Raw genomic sequence first — 16,953 nt, 5'->3', positions numbered from 1 at the left:
TATAACATGCTGAAATTCCAAGATTGTGCCCACTGGCATTCAAAACCCCCAATTTTTTCAACTTTTAATTTTACATAGCATTTTAAAAGCTCCCAGCCTTGTGAGCGGTAGCTAGGGTGACCAGATTGTGGTTGCCACAGCTTCATGTCCTTCCCTTGAATCAAGGGTGACGAATTCCCTTAATGAATGCTATTAATGCTGCAATTCCAAGCAGCACCATGTCCTTTAAAAACCCTACAATTACATGACAATGCTGAGGCATGGGAAACATAGTCTTTAACCTTCAGTAGTGGAAACTCACACCACTATAATCTGTGAAGTTTATTCATTTATTCTAAACTTATTTACTAAGTGCCCGTACAGAGCTAGGGAGTAAACATACAAAATCCCTTCCCTCGTGTAGTTTATACTCTATTTGAGGAGACATATAAAAACAAAGTAAATTATGTTATATGTTTGATAACGGTGATGCCAAAGGAAAAGAAAAAAGAAAGCCAAGAAGGGAGACAGGAAATGGGGAGGAGGAAACCTTACAAAAAGTAGTCAGGGAAGACCTCACTGAGAAGGTGATGTTTGAGTAATACTAGAAGGAGGTGAGTATCTGGGGCAATGGCAGTCTAGAGAGGGCAAACAGTACGCACAAACGCACTGAGTGGGAATGTGCTGGGCATGTTCAATCTGTTGGTCCTGACACTGGGGAAGGATGGAGGCTACTCTTGGGTTTGCTGCTGGCTCCTGGTGAACCAGAGACCTAATAAAGTATTTGGTTGAAGTTTAATGCCCAGTCTCCATGCATTTAGAATTCTTATGTGGAGTTTGAAGTTGCAGTAACTTGAGAGAAGACTACAACTAACTGGATGGGTGGAGGGATGGATGGAATGAATTGCCTTGTGGCCATATTGGGACAGAGCAAAGCCAACTCAAAGTACGCATGGGGTACCATCGTGTGGTGGAAAGCACTCAATCCCATCCTAGCACCAGAAACTCTGTTCTTGGGATAAGTTCTCTTTTCAGAGTGTCCTTTTCTTCATTTATAGGATGGGAAAAATATGCTTATATGGTTGTTACAACACAGGTTAAATATTCACTATATATTGGGCTACAAGTATGAACTTACTTAATCTTTACTGGCCTCTGAGGTAGGTATTATCACTATCCCCATTTTACAGGTGGGGAAACTGAGGCACAGAGAGATTAGCTAACTTGCCCAAGGTCACACAGCTACTCTCTATCATAGCTGGGATTTGAACCCAGGTAGTCCAGCTGCAGAATCCAGCTACTCCCAGATGCAGCACACTCTACGGCCTCCCAATAATGAGACGGAAGTACTTGAGCAGAGGGCGATACATGGAGGGCTCCACAAATGTTCATTTCCCCTCCTTCCTCTTCTTCTCTCCATCCTTTCCAGGGTTCCAGGGCCACATGGCAGTCACCAGGGCCACCATCCTGAGAGCGAGTTCTCCTTAAATTTTGTGCCCTAGGCATTTGCCTCACTTTAGATCTGGCCCTGGCAGCCACTCCTGCAACTCAGACTGGACAGGTGCCCTTGAATTAATGAACTAACTTGGCCCATGATACAATATAAATAGGTAGAAATACCTGAGAACTAAAGCCATCATACCACAAAGCTTTCCACACAACTACTATTCTACTGTCTTTATTGACATAAGTTACTATTCCAGAAAACTCTTGCTCAGGAAGACAAAAATCAAAAATAATTTTATTGCTTACTCCAGAAAGTTCCTGAAAGATCCATCAACTCTTCACTAGGAAGCATCAAAGGACAATTTATACTCTAAGACTCTTTGAACCCCTGACCTCAAAATCTTCCCTTTGCTGTGTCCACCAATACTAAACTACGATATTAGAATTATTACCAGGTGTTAACCAAGCCTCTTCCCTCTCCTTCACCCTGAAAGTCCCACCTTCAACTAGACTTCAATAGTCTCAACAAATGACTTTGTCCTTTCCACTCTGAGGCGCTACTCAGATTCTATCGTGATAGTGCATTTTCTTCCTTACAGCAGTAGGAAAAACCAGGCTTATAGCCTTGTCTTATCACCAGGTTGTTCTGGAAGAGTTTTGGGGAAGCTTCATTTAACACAGCCTTCACATCATTGAATAAACCCAGCAGCAAGCCACAGAACAAAGGTGATCTATGCTTCAGTCACAGAGGCCGCAGAAGGGAAAAAATTCAGGACACCTCGGGGCTATTGTTCATGCAACTCATTTGAAAACATTCTGGACAAAGTCTCCCAAACAAAAGGCAAGAAAGAGAGGGAAATGAAGCTATCTGAATAATGCAGACTGGAAGATGGGGCTGCCCAGAGCTATTTATTCAAAAACATCACTTTCCTCTCTGGCTTAGTCCCTGGTATTCTCTGCAGCTATCTGCAGTTAAAGAATTTTGAAGAATGCAATTAAATTCAAATGCTTTGATGAGTAATATCTCTTCTCTTCATATTTGTCTAGAACTTTTTTTTATTGAATAGCGAGAGTGATGAAAGTGTTTTCCATAATAATAACAATGACAAGGGCCTGATGATGAACTACAATTAGCTCAGTGATTCATCAGTTAGCAGCGAAAATTTCAATGCATCCTGACATTTAGAGCATTTGGTTGTGATTAACAGTCTTTGAAATGTCACCGAATTTTATTTAATTGGCTAAGAAAAATTTTTAAAAGGTAATCACTGAAAAGATCATATTCATCGCCAAAAAAGATAATTGCAGTTGTCACATGACAAGGTAGATGCTAACTACTGTAGCAAACTGGCTCTGTGTTCTTACAGAATCTAAGGAATGCAGCAGAGATCAATAGCTAGAAGGGTCTTAGAAGTTTATTTGAATGCTCCTTTCAAAGCCGTTTATACAACAACTGCAAGCCTTTAAGTCATCTGAGCAAATACTGAAACTGAAATGCAGGTAATTGCAAAACAGAATTAACTCCATTTAGTTCAAGTAACCTCTGAACCATTCTAAGCTCCAGCCACAATCACAATTTCAATTCGGTGTGTGTATGTCTGTGTGTGTGTGTGTGTGTGTGTGTGTGTATGTGTGTGTGAAAGAGACAGAGAAAGAATGTGTGTTTGAGAAATAGCTTTTTATATCATATTGGCTTGCAAAGGCAGGCATAATACACAGGAAGAGGATTATATCACTTAAAGGTCATATTGATGAAGTGGAAAATAGCTAAAGCTTCATTTTCATGGGAGATTAACCACCCCTGTGTTTTTCAAAGTGTCTGGCTATTTAAAAGCCCAATGGCAAGCGATGGGATGGAAATGTTTCTCTCTCTGGGATAACTGTGCACTCAAAAGAACATGGTGCCAACTGTCAACCAGTCTCAAGCAGGGATATTCTGTAACATTTCTTCTTCCCTCCGATTTTTGCTTTCTCGGATTTACATTCAGCCCAACAGACTTTCTGACTGGCCAGACCCGAGAGCGTTTTTACAGGTGAAGGCAGAGCAGGGAGGTACGTGGAAGGTTTTCCTGGTTCAAAAATACTTCTCTTATCAGGATTCAGGGGGAAAAATATCTACCATGTGTAGGTATTTCTCTGGATCTTAGAGGTGTTGGCAGTGTAAATATACCCTCTGGGAGTAGACACAGATATTCCGCCCGAAGGTGGGCTCGGTGAGCCGTGACTTGTATAAGATTCTAATCCTGAGGTCATGATGTGACATAGAGAGTTCCTGGGTCAATAAGCTTGAGTACTGATACAAACATATTTTAAAAGGTCTGTTCACAGCAGGACTCCTCAAGGCCTTTAATATGCACAAGTACATTGCGAGTCTCCAAGAGGAGGATGGTATCTCTCCTTGACTACAAGACCTATACTGGAGTATTTTGGCAGACCAGTGTTCCACTGGGTGTGCAATGGGAAACACCGGCTGAGGAGCGTATGGGAATAAAATTGATAAGTGGAAGGGATAGGGAGAGAAAAGGTGGCAGGGCGAGGAAAAGAAGAGAAGGGAAGATGTAGGAAGCAGATGTTCCTGAGGACTTGGGCAGGAAGTAGGACCAAAGCATTGAGTGGCAGCTGCTTCTGAGACCACAGGCAGCCCGGCAAGTGTCTCCAAGGTCACGGAGATGGCACTTCCCACCCAGCCAAGCACTGTTGAAAGGCAGCCAGTCACAGCTTCATCATGCTGTATTCTCAACCCCATGAGAAAGGGACCATCAGAGCCAGCTTCATGGGCGTGTGATGTGCACAGCTGTACAAGGCCCCACACTTGATTTAGTGTTCTGTTGTCACTCTCTTAAAATTCTTAATAACTTTTGAACAAGGGGCCCGCATTTTCATTTTTCACTAGGCCTCACAAATTATGTGGCCAATGCTGGGTCTATTCCTATCCCCATTTTACAGATGAGGAAAATAAAGGTGAAACTGAGCGTAGTTTTCTCAAGGCCACACAGCAAGCTCTGACCGAGTCAGGTTTCTCAGCCCAGCCTGCCTGACTCCAGCGGCCACAAACTTAACCACATGACAGGCATCCGTAACTCACTCCTTCACCACCTCTGCCAAAGAGCAGGAAAACAGAAATTCATGGCTTGGCAGATTTTCAAACAAGAGACTCCCCTGCTCAGAGTAGACTTGCCCAGCTCTACACGCTAGGTTTTTAAGATAAAAAAAAAAAAAAGAGCCAGTTTTCCAATTGTGACAAGTTCTTTTAATATTATCCCCTAGAAAGAGCCTGCTGAGATGCAGAGCTCAGCATCTCTAGGCCCTGAGAAGGTGCCCATCTAGGGTTCTAATCAGAATTTAAAGGTGTGGCTTGTTCCTTTGCTCTGGCCAGCTATGTTTATAAATTATTAATAAGCTGTTAACAGGGATGTGCTGCGCCAAACACTGAGTCTTACATAAACGTTAATTATCTGTAGGCAACAGCCCCTTGGAGTGAGCTAAGAGGGAATGGCCTGGGGTTTATATTGAGGAAGCTGCCGTGGCACCTTCCCTCCTTATTTTTCTTCCCTCTGCCGTCATGACACTGGCTCAAGGCTGAGACCTGAACCGCTTTCTGGGTGCCAATAGATATCACTGGTAAAAGAGAGTCTAGAATCAGGGCCTACCCTTGGCTTGAGAGTCAAGCATAACTTTGGACTCAGGCATAACTGGCTACACATACAACATGTGCGACGTTGGGTGAACGCTCACCTGCAAACTGACACCAGCCGGCCCTGCAGAGCTGCCTGGAGACTCAGAACAGTGAGGCCCCTGGCCTCCAGCTGGCCTCCCAGCCCCCACACAGCTGCTCCATGTAGCGCCTGCCTGCTCTCAGCTCCATCCCCTGCCCTTTCCTCCAAATCACATTTCCCAGGCTCCCCAGCAGTCTTGACAAGGCTCGTCTGAAGGAGAATACTAGAGGATTCGAGGGAAAAGCCAAGGTATTTCTAAGTTGTTTCTCCCTTCTCTCTGCTTTGGGGGCGTGGGCATTTTCTGGCAATGGCTGCTTGTCCTCCAAGGCACTGGCTTCCACAGGACAGGCCCTCCCCTCCATGACCCCAGCTCTCGCGGGGTGGCCCCCTCCATGGATCTATTCCCATCTGGACCACCCTCCTGTTGTCCCTCCTTCCCTAGAGAGGAGCTGCCTCCTGCTGGTGTAATCTGTGGGTTGTTTCATTCTCTGCTTTCTCAGCTTTTCCATCCCCTGTGCAACCAATTCCCTGAATTAAACTCCTGCTGTTTGAAATACCTAGAGTGGTTTTTATTTTTCCGTTTCTTAACATCTTAACCGCTTCCTCCCTGGTCCAAGCCACCAGGATATGTCACCCAGATAATTTAATGGCCTCCCTGCTATTGTCCTTACTTCTTAATACAGCAGCCAGCAAAACGCTGATGAAACCCAAGTTGGATTGTGTCATTCTCTGCTCAGACTCCAATGACTTTCCATTCCACAGAGAGTGAGAGCCAAAGTCCACACTAGAGTCTCTAAGGCTCCATGAGATTTGGCTTCTGCTGTCTCCATGATCTCACTCCCTGGCACTCTCTCTCTCCCCAATTTTGCTCTTGTCACACTGGTCTCCTTGCTGTACTGTAAATATGCCAAACATCCCTGCCTCAGGGCCTTTGCACTGTTCCTCTTGTTGGAAGCTTCTTCCTCAAGATATCCACATGGCTGCTCCCTCACTTTGTTCTGGTCCCTACTTCAACATCACCTAATCAGAGAGATCTTCCCTGGCCTCACTGTATAAAGCAGCAAGTCCTTATCACGCTGGAACTATTGTTCTATTGTTCTCCATAGATACTATTGTTCTCCATAGGACTACTCACTTCATCTGTCTCTTCCCACTAGAACTGGGATCAGCAAACTTCTTCTGTAAAGGGCCACACATGTAAATATTTTAGGTTTTAAAGGCCATATGGTCCCTATTGCAACTAATCAAATCTGCCATTGTAGTGCAAAAATAGCCATAGTACATAATCAGGTGGGTATGGCTGTGTTCTGACAAAACATTATTTACAAAAACAAGATGCAGACAGGATTTGTCTCATGGGCCATAGTTTGCTGACATTTGCACTAGAACATAAGATCTATTAAAACAGACACTTTGTCTCTTCTGTTCCCCGGTGTATTCCCAGTGTTTAACACTAAAAAGCATGGAACAGAGCCAGCCCTGATGGCCAAGCGGTTAAAGTTTGGCACGCTCCACTTCGGCGGCCCCGGTTCACTTCCAGGTGCGGAACCACACCCCTTGTCCGTCAGTAGACAGGCTGTGGTGGTGGCTCACATAGAAGAACTAGAAGGACGTGCAACCAGAGTACACAACCATGTACTGGGGCTTTGGGCAGGAGAAAAATAAAGAGGAAGATTGGCAGCAGATGTTAGCTCAGGGCGAATCTTTCCCAGCAAAAAAAAAAAAAAAAACCCAGCAGGTGCTCGTTTAAATAAATAAATAAATATAAAAAAATAAAAAGCATGCAACATATGCTAGTTAAATAAATGATATAGAACCTGTATGAATAAAGATAGTCATTATTTTTCCTACTACCCCTCCCAGAGTAACAAGAACACAAAAGTCGCATGTTGTTCTAGCTTAAAAGGGGCAGAATGACCAGCCCAGCATTCCCCAACATATTTCACAGGATGTTAACAGGTGCTACTTGAAAAAGGGATTTTTCATTCAAAGATGTGTGAGAAACAGCAGGTTAAGCAGGATTTCTTCCTGCAGTGCTTATTGGAGTCTTGAATACGCTACTGTGCGATGTGAATCTCCAAGGGGCTGGAAGAGGGGGAAGGAGAGGTACAGCATGTAGCATTTCCTAAACATGCTGCACAGAGAAGCCTGTCTCCCTCTGAACATCACCACAGGCAGGGATTCATGTCTCATACAATCAGAAATGAGAACGCTCTAGAAGAAACTGAGAGTTTCTCAGGTGAAAAGAAATCTGCATTAGAAGGTACTCAAGTGTTGAGACACGGATGGCCCCATAGCCAGTGAGCATGGCGGGCGAGTCCTCTGACCAGACTGCACCATCAACTCTGCCCAGCAGGGGGCTGGTTTGGCCTCACCAGCCGTACCTGGTTCCCCAGACAACTTAAACGGCCAGCCTAATGCTCCCATCCTGTGCCTGTGGACACTGCTCAACGACAGCCAGGGCTAACAATAATGCTGGTCCACAACTAAAAAAACATCTCATCTATTTTCCTGGAGACAAGAAAGGCAAATCAAAGAGGAGCTTACATCGCTGAGAATGTTGAAGGCCTCATTCAGAGCTATATCCAGCATTCCAATTCCTTTGGCAAAAAGTTTGTCCAGATGCTCCCTGAAGTGCTGAAACAACAAAGCAGAAAATCCATTAGCATCCACCCTGTTCTATGAAATGCCAATCTTGAATGAACAGGCATATGCTAAAGCAGGACCAAAGATCCTCAGGCCCAAATGGTCATAATTTGGTTTTTTCCTTCCAAATTCAAAACACAAGAACTTATTCAATGTAACATTTACCATCCATATGCATTTTTTAGCTTTGATTACATTTTGGAAAAAAATTGGTTGAATTCTGGTGAAAAGTATTTAACCTGTCTAAAATTCCTGCTTTCCTCTCCAGTTTCATCTTCTATGACTCTCCCTTCTTCTACCCACTATTTTCTCACTCCTGATCACTTTCAGCACTCTGTTCATGCTCCCCTCCACTGGGAACCCACTCTCCATCTATTCCTCGGCCTCTTCGACACGCTCTCTCCCACCTACTTTCAGGGTCTCAGTTTGGACATCACCCCCTTTCTGCCCTGGGAAGACTTCCCAGACCACCTGCCTCTGAGACTGGCTTAGAATGCTTCCCTGCAACCCCATGCTGCACCCCACGCCCAGATCCACCTTGCACTTAGCACTCCAGATGTGTAATTGCATGGCTAGATTCTGTCCCCACTCAAGACTGTGATGTTCCTAAGACAAGGCATGTCTGGTTGTCTACTCTGTTTCCCACGACTACCACATATCTGATACAAGAAGGTGCTCAACAACCATCTCCAAAGAGTGAGGATAAAGACTGGGTCACAACATGAGAATTGTGATTACGGCAAGGGAGACACAAGCTAGAAATACACAGGCTAGAAGGGCTTCAAGGAACAGGCAAAATGGGGACGAGTCTTTTCAAGAGCAGGTCCAGGCCCTTCTGGCATTGTTGGTTCCACAGAAGCCCAGCATCAACTAGAGAGGAAAGGGGACAAAAGGAAGTAACTGTGAAACCCCAAACATTTCTGCTTCCCAACAAAGAGGAAAGAGCGGGTCCAAGTGCACATGCAGGCACACGTGTGTGTACCACGTCCGCTGACCCAAAGCCCATGTCCACAGCAGCACAGCTGCCTGGGATCATTTTCTAACTCACCCATTCCAAAACCATTTATTTTCTATTGAAATGAATTATTCTCTTCCCAAAGGCATCCACACCCTCATCCGCTGGGGAAACTGACTGGAGTAGTCATCAGGAGGAAGAGGGGCAGGAAGGGCAGGCTCTTGGAAAATGTTTGTCAGTGATTTCCCAGACTAGGAGCAGCTCTCTTTCTCTTACCATGCCCTGGGACCCAACAATGCCCCAAGCATGCCATCGGCATTCAGATGGTGACACCCACACGTGACGTGTGTGCCTTAGGACCCCGAAACTGATTGCAGAACCAGAACAGATCATACAGACCAATCCCAGGACATGGCTGATGGTTCTAAGATGCTGTTCTGTCTCTGCCTGGCCCCGTCAGGAAGCAACAGGGGCTGCTGGCCGTCGGGTGGGCTGCAGGAGGGGATCAGAATAGATCAGTCTGCCTTCACGAACGACAACTGCCCTTGGAAACCTGACTTGCGGGTGAGTGGTGACCACCGAGAGGACTCAGGCTCGATAAGCACCACCCCACGGTGGTTCCCACACACCCTAGGGGACACAGAGCGTGAAGACAAGCCCATGACTCAGCTTGCAGAGAGGCTGGTCTTTAGCCGGCCCCAGGTTCACATCGCCGTGGCCAAACCCTGCCTTGACAAGTTCGTTCTATTCCTCCGATATCATTTCTGTCAACTGTATTTAATTGTGTTCAGTCACACAAGTTTACACAGTATTGTTTTTTTTTTAATAACACAACAACCCCATTTAATTTTTCTTTTAATCCATGTGTAGCTGCATGTCATGTGCAGAAAGCTGCTTCAGGCAATGGTTGCTTTTATTGTTGGACACTTAGAGTAAAATGTATCAACATGTCATGGAATTCCCTCTCAATTCTCTTTTATTACAATGTCAGTTGTGATTTTGTTTCTTCCGGGTACAAATTGGATCCCCATATTAAAGGCAAAAAATATTTCCACGGGCCGGCCCCGTGGCTTAGCGGTTAAGCGCGCGCTCCACTGCTGGCAGCCCAGATTCGGATCCCGGGTGCGTACCGACGCACCGCTTCTCCGGTCATGCTGAGGCCACGTCCCACATACAGCAACTAGAAGGATGTGCAGCTATGACATACAACTATCTACTGGGGCTTTGGGGGGAAAAATAAATAAATAAAAAAAATTATTAAAAAAAAAATATTTCCTCAAGTTCAAGGTTTCCAAATGATGTCACAGAAGAAAGACTCGCTCTTTCTTTCTTTCCTCTCCCTCACGTCCAAATGCGCCTTTTCTCCTACTCTATAACCTGAACCAAATCAGCTTCATAATCTTGGTCTTCCAGGCTGCATTTAACCCTTAGCCCAACTCTCCTCCTATATTAAACTGGGTCTTGCCTTCTAGCAAACCATCTCCCATGATGTGGCTTCCAACTAAGAGCTGCTCTGTCCACTATGGTAGTCATGAGCTACATGTAGCTATTTATGTTAAATTTCATTAAAATTAACCTAAAATTAAAAACTCAGTTCCTTAGTCACATTAGCCACATTTCAAGCACTCAATAGCCCCATGTGGCTAGTGGCCACTGCATTGGACAGTGAAGATTAAAGAACATCTCCATCATTGCATAATGTTCTATTGGACAGTCCTGCCCTGGAGACACAGGGCTAGACTGATCCTTCCCCCTCATCAAGCCACGGACTAACAGTGAGCAGAGGGAACTCGAAGACCTTGTACCCAGCGGATATGTGTAATTTTTTGCCTGTTCAGCATCCATTTCCCTTTTTCTTATTTTCCTTCTCCCCCGCCCCCCCGGCCTCATAATTTATATGGTTTGGGTGAAGCTAACATCTCTCTCTCTCCTTCCTGGATCAAGAGGTGGGTCCATTTATCAGGCCAGTCCAATCTGTGAAATGCATCCCATCGGCCATGGTCAGACATGGGCATATGTTCTACTGGAACATGGGGAAGAAGACTCTCTCTCTCCACTGAGATTACTGAGAGGTCAGAGAGGAAGGTTGGTGCTGCCAGCAGCCATCTAGCTACTGCACGGGAAGAGCTCACCTGAGTAAAGGTAACAGCCAAGGAGGACAGAGCCCATGATGGAGGGGGCAAGAAAGAATCATGACAGCACAACTTGAGCCCCTAAATTCAGCCATGCTTAGCTTTCTCAGGTAAGTGAGCCAATGAATTTGCTTCTTTGTCTGACCAGATTTAGCTGGATTTGGGCCACTTAATTGAAAGGATCTTAATGACCACAACCATCACGATGACCCTGGCTGCTGAGACAATACCTCCCCAAAGCTGCCCCTGCGTTATGATGATCCTCCTCATCTCATCTGCGCCCCCACTTCCCGTCTTAATCACCATCATTGTGTTGTGTGGTTTTCACACACTGTGTGAGTGCTGGTGCCTGACAGAGCAAGGCACTGCGCACACAGCACACTCCTGGTGCGCATGGATGCAACGGCCACTGCCCTCACTACCCACGGCATGGAGTAATTTGCTAAAGACTAATCCTAACCATGTGCACTCCAAGAGTTGCTTCTGCAAGGGAACAAAGGGGCCTGGCTGACTGCCCTGCAGCCTCCTCATCAATACAGATTTCTTTTCCTCTCCTCCCCGTTGTGGCCACTGTTCAAATCAAAAATTGTTATATTTAATGCAATCATATTACAATCATTGTATGAAAGCAATTGGTACATAGTCCTCATTGACTCTGAAAAAAAAAAAAAAACTGAATTAGGATTCAGGAGACTGAGTCCTAGTCCTGGTTGTACTACTGACCAGCTGTGATGCTCTGAGGCAAGTAGCTTTGGCTCTCAGGCTACAGTTTTTCCCTCTGTGAGATGGGAATGGGAAAGCTCCTGCATGACGGGTGAAGGAGTGAGAGCATCGGTGCCTCAGAGCAGCAGGAGGAGCTGGGTGGCCTGCATTCCAATTCTCGCTCTGCCACTAACCCTCTCTATAAGCTGAGTAAAACACTAGTTCATCTGTGCCTTCATTTTCCTCTTAATGCAAGGAGTATTGGGCTGACCCCTCACTGATATTACAGGAAAAGGAAGTCATCTGAAAGAACCGTGATGACAGAAAAACACGAGACTATTTTAATTTCATATTCACCACAAGAAATATTTGAAAAAAAAAAATCCTACAAAACTTTATACCTCAGACACCTTCTATGCCAACTTGCTGGTTTGCAACTTTACAATGTAATACACCTTGAAAAATGACTTATTTCACCCTGCAGGGGCCAAGCTTTATTAAGCGGAGAGAGGACACATGGTTGATTTCACTGACACCAAGACCTGAGTGTCTTCCAGAGCCAGCTACAGAGAACAGAAGGTTCAAGATTGCCAGAGCCAGGAAGACACTCCTCAACAACTGTGTGCCAGAAGGTGGCCAGTGTTCATTATTCTTCTAAATTAAAATAAACACTTTGTTGGAAATGGTGACAGTTCCATTTTACTACGAAACTTCAATAAAGGAGGAGGAGGGTGGCTTTTTATCTTTGCTTCAGGCACTCATGCAGCATATGCTGCTGCCCAGGAAAAGGCCTCGCTTCCAAAGCAATTAGTGCAGCTTAATGCCTGGGGAGATGAACCCACACGAACGCCACAGCTTCCTGTGCCCAAATGTTAGTAGGCACGGCGAGGACGCTTATCTCAGTGAAACAGTCACAATATCCAGGCCAGTGGAGGGTCCTGGTGAAATAACCCTCTCTCTCCACCAGCATTTGATTTAGTTGAATCAATACTGATAACTCTGTCTGTGATAAAAGCAATCATCTTTTTTCCCTGTCTATATAATTATAATAAATGTTTGAGTCCTCCCAATTAAGAGCAGGGGATTAATATGAAAAGTGGACATGAGGAGACAAAACAAACCGCCATCCACAGAGCCCTTGAGAGACAGTGGTCCTGGCTAGGGGTGTTCAGGGGGAAGGCTAACAGCCACCTGTCAATGATGCTCACCAAGGTCACTTGAATTCAGCAGACCTGAATTTTGTACCCATCAGGTGTGACAAGGGTCACTGCAGCACCTCAGCCATGGCAAGGCTGTCAGAAACTGCCTCACGCGAGTCCTCCAATGGCAGCCAACACTGCCTGAAAGACAACAGTGTGCTGGGCACTGCATGCTTTTCATGCCTTACCTCACTAGATCCTCCAAACACCCCTAAAATAAAAGTATTTTTGGGTTCCCATTTTACATGTAGGCAAATGGAGACTAAGAATGCTGAGATATTTGCCCAAGAGGGCAGAGCAAGCATTAGGAAGGTGGGTTTCAAAGTGCTGGGCCCCCTATCCGAACCTCGATGAGACACAGCCCCTCCCAACACACAGGGCACAGCTCTCTACATCCCTGGTAAAGTACAGCATGCAGAGGGGTACAGACGGTCATGAACAAAGCCATGATCCCATTCAGGGCTGGTTTCATGAGTATGTGACCTATGCAGTTGCACAAGGCCCCATGCTTGGTTTAATGCCTTGCTGTCACTGTCTTGAAATTCTTAATAATTTTACTTTTGAATTTGTGATTTGTAAATGAAGTCCAATGAAATAGGAGCATGCCTGTGAGCAAAGGAGATACGGGAAATATACGGGTTGGCTGTTCCTTGGTCCTCTCTCACACGCAGAGCCTGCAGCGCCCCCGGGGGCACACAATTCTGCTGCCGTGCAGGGGTTCATCAAACGTGCTTGACTTTACTAGCTTGCTTTGCCCTGTGGCTGTTGGGTGGCTTAAGGTACACACTTATTGACAAACTAAAATTAAGATGCTAAAGGTAAGAATACCTTGTAGAGGCTCTCCAACTTTTAGCTTTATCAGTAATAGACACAGTACCACTTACCTTCTCCTAAAATAGGGATATTGCTCACGTCAGTTAAGTCAGCCTGAATAGATGAGCAGTGTGCCAACGATCGTGTCCATCTCATTCTGATATCAACCTCCTCATTGAAATTTCCAAATAAGCCTTCACAAACCTCAGTGGTCCCATGGGCACTGAGCTCCAAACTCCACCTGCAGAAGCCCGTTTGTCAGAGACCCAGAGGGCGTCCATGACTGTCTTCTGACCTGACTGGGATACTAGGCCACAAGATGATTTAATATAAAGATGGACTCTTTGTCCTGATATAACGCCTCCTGGCAATATGCCCCAGCCCCAACACTGGGATAATTCTCCCAGGCTCCAGTTTAACCTGAGAAATCCTCTGGCTGAATTTTATCTCATCTTTTGGGGACGTATGTCAGGGACCTAGGGCAGTGCCCAGTAATACAGTTTACAGGAAAGGCACGCATCTTGTGACATTGCTGCCTCAAAGCCCGGGCTCTGGTGAATCAGACTGTCATTTGATACTGGTGGAGAAAGTACAGTGACATGCTGTTTCTCAAACATGAACACAATGGCCCAAGAGAGCTGGTATTGAAGTGGCAGGCCCAGATGTTTGCAATCTGGGGGAGAAAGTACAGACACTGAGAGAACCATGCCTGAGCCAGTCCTCGTCTCTCCTAACATTGTCTATAACAAATTGAAGTGTCTGAAGGTAGCAGCTGTTTAATGCTAGTGCCAAATTAGAGACAAGATAGATCTCCTGAATGTGAACAATGAATGCTATTTCATACAGGTAGGCAGATTAGCTACAACCTCATTTCAGTGGCAAAAGCACTAATTATGTCGTGGGAGATGATGGTGATGAGCTCAGAACTGACTGGCGATTCTCTACAATCAGGAAATAACCTAAAGTAGAACGGGTGCCTCCACCAAAGCCCTCCACGGTGGGGCAAGGCTGGGTCCATGAGGACTCGTTGTCATATATCATGTTAGCTCACTGTCCCTCTTGTTAGGGGTCTGAGGGAGCCAGCTCTGTGAACCTCCAAGAGACTGAGGAAAGCCACAGCCCAAATGCTACTTGGACAGAAGTGCCTGCTTGGTGTCTCTGCTCAGCAAAACGGCGTGTGTGTAAACAGCAGGCCTCACCCTTCACATCTTTTTGACATTTCCGCAGGTCCAAGTTCATCCTTTATAAACTTTATGAAAACCTTGATTTGATTCAAATTTGCTTCTTGGAAGAACAATGCTTTCATCAGCTGCAGTATGAGAGAGCAGACAGAAGTCATAGTTTCAGTTAATTCCAAACACAGCGCCAAGCTCTGTGGAAGCTTTGGCTCAGAAGGGATGTGTATTTATAGTCTGCATCCAGGGAGCATGTAATGCAGACGTGGCCCTGGGGATGCCGAGGGCTCATGTTCATCAACCCATCCCCTCACAGTCAGCTGACAGTCCTTTGCACCCAAACGCAGAGCTACCGCCGAGCGCGGAAGGTGGTGGGTGCTGAGGACACACATGCAGAGTCTCAATCCAAGGGGTGCTGACAGATGTGCCCTGATCCACCCCAGGCCCACCCATTTAGGGGCAGCAACATTCATTTCTGGGACAGCTTGGCAAAGACACGTGACCCTGTGAGACAACTAAATTAGGACTTTTTCTGTATGATCACTTGGAAGATTTGTATAGTTTTATAAAACTTGAATTCAATTAAAATGTATTTGTTTCAATGATCTCTGTATTTTTCCAAATTAATTACACGTGGACATTAAATTTGATTGTCTGAATTTCTTCCATTCTCATTCAAGTCTTTGAATAAACAAATACTCTGTATGGCACTGTCATATTTTTTCAGAAATATATCAACATTTATTTGACGAGTCCCCTACTGATGAAAATTTAGGTTTTCAGTGTCTTATTTTTTCAAACATCACTACAGGAAATACCTCTGTGTATACATCGTAGTCTCATAATGCATATGGGTAGCAATATGATTGTAACAACTTCATAGAAGGAACATTATTGGGTCAATAATTTCTTCGTCTATACCATGCAGAGTTACTGTGAGAATTTAATGAGAAATTCAGACAAAGTGCTTAATACAGAATCCAGCATATAGTAAACCTTCAGTAAAGGTTAGTTCTTATTAGGAGGGCACCAGTGGCACTGTATTTTGAGTCTATTAAAGTATCCAAATCAAAATTCTAAAAAAAAACAAAAACAAAACCAAAAAACCCCCCCACAACTCTATATATTCCAAAGGAAAGTCATTGGCTCCTATAACAAGAAGACTGCGAGTGTAGGCAGGGACCAGGGCTGGATCCCTCTGTGTCCATCTCCTAGAACTACTTGGTTTCCTTCTGCCAGCAGGCTCTTGACCACACAGCTGCCTACATCACCGTCTCACATGTTCCTGGCTTAGTCTGTCCAATGGCAAGAGCTGGTGTTGTCAAACAAAAAACAAGATGTTCAATTAACTTTGACTTTTAGACAAACAACAAATAATAATGCTAAAAATTTATTCATTGTTTATCTGAAATTCAAAGTTAATTGGTGCCATTGTTTGTTTGTTTTGCTAAATCTGGCAACTCTATACAAGACCAATTTCAGTAATATTTCTATCAGAAAAGTTCCCAGAAACACTCTGATTAGCTCAGCTTAGGTTACACATCCAGGCCTGAGCCAATCAGGTGGCCAGAGAATGGGCCCATGACTTACCCAGGTCTCAATCACGTGCCCTTTTCTGAATTTGAGGTTGCAGTTGCAAGAGCTGGGGAAAGTCCCACCTAAACTTCACCAAATGGATTTGGTACAGACAGAGGGATTTCACTGAGAGGCAGAGGGAGAGGGATGCTGGACAGATCAGAATTACGGCACAGTCAGCGTACAAGCAGTTGTGAGAGAGGCGCAGCCCTTCACTGGTTTAGTCCACATTCTCAGAAACGTGCTGACATGGCCAGGGAAGCAAAGACATACCCAAACACACACACACACACACACAATTCCACATTGAGCAAGTGCTTTACTCTGCAGCATGTTGAAGGGGGAACACATGTTAAGAGGAGATAACAAATGGTAGCTTTTCCCAGAGAAAATCACAATACACTTCTCAAAAGTTAGACAAAAGGGTTTCTAGAAAATAGGTGGTCCAAGGGATGGTTTGAGGCCTAGCAGAAAGAGAGAGTCTGAGACAGATGAGAAGATAACACTGTCGACAACTAATATTTATTGGTTGTGCCTTCTGCAAGCCTCAAAACAACCCTGCGAGGCACAGTGCTCTCATCACTCTCATTTTGTAAATGAAGACACAGATTCAGA

At 45.0% G+C, this 16,953-nt stretch overlaps 1 protein-coding gene across 1 annotated transcript in view; it reads right to left on the bottom strand.

Annotated features, from left to right (window-relative positions):
* CACNA2D3 (calcium voltage-gated channel auxiliary subunit alpha2delta 3) overlaps positions 1 to 16,953 on the bottom strand; it is an 853,260-nt gene that overhangs the window by 386,557 nt on the left and 449,750 nt on the right. The window contains exon 10 of the mRNA XM_058561298.1: positions 7,689 to 7,778. Coding sequence (XP_058417281.1) covers positions 7,689 to 7,778 — 90 coding nt within the window. The remainder of the gene's footprint in view (positions 1 to 7,688; positions 7,779 to 16,953) is intronic.

This window comes from Diceros bicornis, chromosome 2 (genome assembly GCF_020826845.1).
Source record: "Diceros bicornis minor isolate mBicDic1 chromosome 2, mDicBic1.mat.cur, whole genome shotgun sequence".
Classification (NCBI taxonomy): Eukaryota; Metazoa; Chordata; class Mammalia; order Perissodactyla; family Rhinocerotidae; genus Diceros; species Diceros bicornis.
Note: the sequence above shows the minus strand (reverse complement) of the source record. Positions and strands in the feature narration are given on the sequence as shown.